Here is a 5644-nt window from a genome sequence, read left to right on the forward strand (position 1 = left end):
GTGCGCGCTGCAGGCCTACCACGACCCGATGCTGAAGCTGTCAATCATGACCGAGCAGGAGCTGAACCAGATCTTTGGCACTCTGGACTCGCTCATCCCCCTGCATGAAGGTAGGAGGCAGCATCTGATGGGTCACCGGGTCCATAAACTCTGTGAGAGAGAAAATGTTCAGTTCTTGAGGAGATTGATCTTCTCATATCCAATCAGTCTATAAAACATATTTTGCCCTTGAGCATGCAGTAATAAAACAAGCAGGAGAGTTTGCTCTGAATAGTCAAATTAATGCAAAAATGTATCCGTGGGTTTACAGGCGAGAAGCAGGGCCGAGCGTCCCTCATGTTCATTGTGTTTATTATTATCATTAAAGCCTCAACGGCAAAATAAGCCTTGAATGTCTGAATGAAGCCAGAAGGGACATTGACTTAAAAAAGACTTCTACAGACAGAGGAAGCAACGTCACACGTTCCAGGTCTGAAAGGGACTTAAAGCTGCAGTTTCTCTGATGGCCACCAGATGGCGACTGTAGACGTGCATGAAAAACATCCAACGACTTGAAACTCTGGTCACATTTATGTTTAATTTTAGTCTACATTTAGTTTATTTTATGGCTGCCTGTGACAACATTTAGCGTTCCAACGAAAGCAAGGCCTCAAACATATAAAAAAAAAAGTGTTATCACTATGGAATTGTATCTATTGGCTCTTGTATTGGAACATTTCAAACAGCCCGACCGGTGATGTGCATCGAGTTCGGACCTTCACTTCAGGCTCCTGCACTGCAGCAGTTGAAGCTCTCTCAGTTTTTAATGAACGCCACAAAAAAAAACAACCTTGTCTTCAAAGTTCCCGCGCTGCTCTCGGTCTTTAAGTTGTTTCATCGTTTTAAAACCGCCCCGTCTCTCCTCAGACCTGCTGAGTCGCCTCCGAGACGCCAGGAAACCCGACGGGTCCACAGAACACGTGGGACGCATCCTGACGGCCTGGGTGAGTGTTTCTCTCGTGACATAACGTCCTAATAATGAGTTTCATTGTGTCCTGTGTTAGAAACCGGGTGTCTCTGTGTCCCCGCAGCTTCCCTGTCTCTCCTCCTACACCTCCTACTGCAGCAACCAGGTGAAGGCCAAGGCCTTGTTGGACCAGAAGAAGCAGGATCGGCGGGTGCAGGACTTCCTGCAGCGCTGTCTCCAGTCGCCCTTCAGCAGGAAGTTGGACCTGTGGAACTTCCTGGACATCCCCCGCAGCCGACTGGTGAAGTACCCGCTGCTGCTGAGGGAGATCGTGAAGCACACGGCCAGCGACCACCCGGACCGGCAGCACCTGGACGAGGCGGTAGGTTGGACCCAAAGGTCTGGTTCACCTCACTGTCAGACGGAGGTGGAAGGAAATGTCATTATTTGAGTTTCTTAGAACCAGTGGGGACGATCAAGCATCTGAAAACTGCAATTACTTCCCTGAAAATTCAGACAGCCTTAAACAAGTTAGGAGGAACCCTGAGGACCTAAAATATCAGAAATAACCTTAAAAAGTCTTGGAATAATGGCTCAGTGACAACAGCATTTAAAACATTGTGGTAAATCTGCATAAAGAAATTTGACTCTTGACCAATAGGAGGCCATCTACTGTATTTCGGGCTCCCCATGTCCTATAAATCCTATTCATTTTCTCAGATTGTCAGTTGGAGAATGTCAAGGGTTGAATTGTCAGTACAAAAGATGAACAACTGTGTTAGAAAATATCTGGTTCCTTTGTATAAAAGTCAAAGTTACAAACCTGTGGCCTTAAAAACTGACAGCAGTGACTCCCAGGGTGCTTTTCAGTGAGAAAAAGCTATTCGCCAGATTAAAAATATGATATGAAAAGTCAATAAAAACTTGTGTTTATACTGAAAGTGGAGAATAAACTCCTGCAGATTTGTGTATCACTTTTAATATATGTGTATTACTTTATATCGTATGGTGAACTCAGCAAATTAGATCACTCTGGATGAAAATCTATAAAATAATAAGTACATTTTTGTTTTTCACATGAGGCGCCAGGGTTCCTCGATGGCGTGCAGCTGAGTCCGATACACGGACAGGTTGTTGATCCTCCTTGACAGCGGTGTATTGTTACGATGAGGAAGCTGATCAGGTGACATGGAGATGAGTCTGATGTCTCCGCGTTGCTCTGCAGATGCTGATGGTGCAGAGCGTGGTGGCGGACATCAACAGCCGGACGGGGGAGTCCGAGTGCGAGTACTACAAGGACCGCCTGCTGTACGCGGAGGACGGGCACAGGGACGACCTCATCGCCCGGTCCAGGACCCTCAGCTGCCACGGAGAGCTGAAGAACAACAGAGGACTCGTCAGTAGATCTTTAATACATTTTCTATTCATTGACTGTATTTATCATGCATTTATTTCCCACTCTCTCTCATTCTTCTCACGTGGTGTGTTAAGTCCCCGGATCCGGTGAAAGCCGCTCTGAGAATAACACAGATCACAAAAATGGATTTGCAAAATTTCAAATTTGGGTTTATTTGCCTATTTGAGATTAATATACAGAAAATAATATGATTGCATAATAGTGACAGAAAACTATTCAATTTAGTTTAATATGAATTAAGTTTGTATTTGCATGCATAAAGTTGATGTCAACAAGTCAAGTTTAAATATTCTACTGTACAAACTGGCTTTCATGCTTTTTCTCTAATGTTTAATAGCAACATTTTACAACTGAGAAATAAAAAAAAGGAGACAAGATCAGATTAAATGATATTATCCTATTATATCTCACTCTCTTTCTCTCTGTTCAACCTTTAAGTTATGTGTTTTGGTGCTTTGTAATGTGGGGCTGGGTTCTTTAAAGGTCCATAACATATAAATATAACCCATAGCTGGTGATATATACCGTACATACAGTATACCAATGTTTGTTTATGTTTAGCTTTTATCTTTACTGTAAAGAACCTGCTACTTTGGCTTATTTTTACAATTTCATGAACATAATTTCAGGTAAACAGGGTTAAAAAAAGTAATTTCTGGGAAAAGAAACACTCAATTATGCACAAAAACACCTGATAAAGGTGTTAAAATGAACGTCTCTCTCTCTCTCTCTCTCTCTCTCTCTCTTCTCTCTGCAGAAGCTCCACGTCTTCCTCTTCCAGGACGTCCTCGTCATCACCAGGTCCGCCTCTGCGAGCGACCAGCCAATCAGCTACCAGCTCTGCCGCCAGCCTATCCCCATCCGGCAGCTGGACCTGGAGGACCTATCAGACGGAGAGATGAGAGTGGGCGGGTCCATCAGAGGGGCCTTCAGCAACAACGAGCGGAGTCAGTACATTTCAGATCCCTCAGATACAAACGCAGATTTCATTCTAATGAAACAAATGAACCCGTTTCATCCTATAAGACAGTAAAGTACACAGACAGTTAATGTACTTTTAGTCTGAGGCTGGGTTGGTCTCAGTTTCAGCGAGGGGCAATATTTATACGACAGCATACAATGATGTGACAACAGTGAGCTTCGGTTTGAGCTCCATAAGGAAATGGTGTCTTTGAAATGTCCCGAAACAAATTGATGCCAAAGATCTGTTTGATTTATAATTTAGAAAACAGTGTGACCCTAATAACGCCCCACGTCTCCTGCTGTCTCCCTCTCCTCCTCACAGCAAAGAACTTTTTCCGGGTTTCGGACCGGACGGGCGGTCCGCTGCAGAGCCACTGCTTCCAGGCCAGCGACGCCTTCAACAAACAACAGTGGATCAACTGCATCAGACAAGCCAAAGAAGCCGCGGCGCTGACCGGAGACCAGCCACCGCGGACAGGACAATGTCCGGAGACCGGGCCGGGTGGAGAGACGGGTCTGGGTGGAGAGACGGGTCTGCGCTTGTGCTGTGATTCCAGGCTCCAGGATGCAGAGCGGGTGCGAGGGGAGGTGGAAACAGGGAAGGCCGGAGACAAAGATTCGACGGGTAGGGAGATGGAGACGGGTTCGGGTGCCGGCGGTGAGACGGGTTTGGAGTTAGACGGAGAAACGGGTCAGGGTGGGGAGGGTTGTGCAGAGCGAGGAGCCGGAGCAGACCTCCATCTGGCGGGAGGAGAGACTCTGAGCGGAGGTACCAGTGAAGCTCCCGCCTCCCGCCTCCCCATCACCTCGCCTCTGGAGAGGGAGGTGATGGAGGAGGAGCGGAGCGGCGCCGACGGTGTCATGGACACCGGCGAGGTCGACTCCCTGCGGTGCGAGGAGCTGAACCTCAGGTGCTGATGACGCCGGAGCCAAAGCCAAACTCACGGAGGGACTTGATGACGTCGATGAACACTGGCCCCATGTGACTGAGAGCTGGATGCCATGTTCAAAGATGGCTTCCTGCTCACCGGGCTCATCCTGCGGAGATGTTTCTCCACGGTTCCTCAGTGTTTTTGTTTTGTTCGGCACAAAAGGATTTCCTCCTTGAGACTCATCCACCTAATAGCTCAAATTCCCATAATGCAAAGACTTTTTTCTGATGCTCAGGAAAATAATATTATGGTTTTGTCGCCTTTTTTGAAGAAGTTTTTGTTGAGGCCAGCAGCTGCAGTCCCAACTGTGACAGAAATCACCTCACAGCCCGACTTCGTTCCTCTGGGTTTCACCTTTTGAAAGAAAGTATTTTCGAGCTTCTTTGATCCCAGTTTACTTTATCCTGTTTTCCTTCATCTCCAGGACATTAGCTCACGTATATTTTGCACTTGATCTGCCTTCTGGACCAACTGGTTTGCTGCCTATCAGCTTTGCTTTTACAACACTTTAATAATTCATTAACTGTTTGGTCTGTTTAAGTTACCCCACATGTTTTGCTCAAAGAAGTCTCCACTGGGAACCTTTAAAAAAAACACTCCTATACTTTTAAATGTATGAGCAGAAAAGACTTAGCAGAGTGAACTTTTTCTGCTATTTTTGCGATTCGATGATAATGAATCATGCTTGAAAAATATGAAATTGAGCATTTGACGAGAAATTCCAGTATTTAACTTCTGTTGAAGAGATTTAGCGAATTTGGAGAAAAAAGTCAGTCAAAGTCCAAAGGTAATAAGTATTCTACGGCTTTCAAAACCAATTAAACAGTAATCATCTCAAACTTGTGTATTTGTGTCTATAATTTGGGAGATTTTCATTCTTCAAGTTTCTTTGCTCCTCAGCATTTCTCTTAACTTGTTCTGTTCCTGAAGGTCTTTAAATCCTTTCTAAAAACCCGTTGAACGGTCTTAAAATCAGTTGTAAAGTCTGAAAACACTGGAGAGAAAACAGATCTGTGTTCTGATGCATCTTTAAAGCCTCTCCCTCTACTTTCATAATGATGTGTTCATGAATGAAGGTGAATACAGAAAACATTCCTGTGCAACTATTCTGCATAACTGAATAAATTTTTTGCGAAAAGTAATATATGAAGAAAACGCGGTTATGACTTTTCCCTCAACTCAATTTGATAAGCCCAAATAGCTGTGCATGATTTGGATTCACGGGAGACGCGGTTATCGGCGCGGTGTCATAATTTTAGCATGAAGTTAATACTTCCAAATGCATTAAACACATATTTAGTGGACTTTCAGCTGCAGCTGCTGTAGTTGTTCCTGGAAAGCTGCTGCAAGGGGAAATATTCAGTGTTTTGTCAGAGAAGCCCTGAA

The 5644-nt window shown here is 44.9% G+C and overlaps 1 protein-coding gene across 1 annotated transcript in view; it reads left to right on the top strand.

Annotated features, from left to right (window-relative positions):
* Positions 1-4244, top strand: part of arhgef3 (Rho guanine nucleotide exchange factor (GEF) 3) — a gene marked incomplete at its 3' end in the record, with an annotated part of 9518 nt that extends 5274 nt beyond the window's left edge. The window contains exons 5-10 of the mRNA XM_079218211.1: positions 14-110; positions 907-983; positions 1071-1328; positions 2172-2342; positions 3121-3310; positions 3649-4244. Of these exons, the coding sequence (XP_079074337.1) occupies positions 14-110; positions 907-983; positions 1071-1328; positions 2172-2342; positions 3121-3310; positions 3649-4244 (1389 nt within the window). The remainder of the gene's footprint in view (positions 1-13; positions 111-906; positions 984-1070; positions 1329-2171; positions 2343-3120; positions 3311-3648) is intronic.
* Positions 4245-5644: the final 1400 nt, after the last annotated feature.

Source organism: Taurulus bubalis, assembly GCF_910589615.1.
Source record: "Taurulus bubalis genome assembly, chromosome: 5".
Lineage (NCBI taxonomy): Eukaryota > Metazoa > Chordata > Actinopteri > Perciformes > Cottidae > Taurulus > Taurulus bubalis.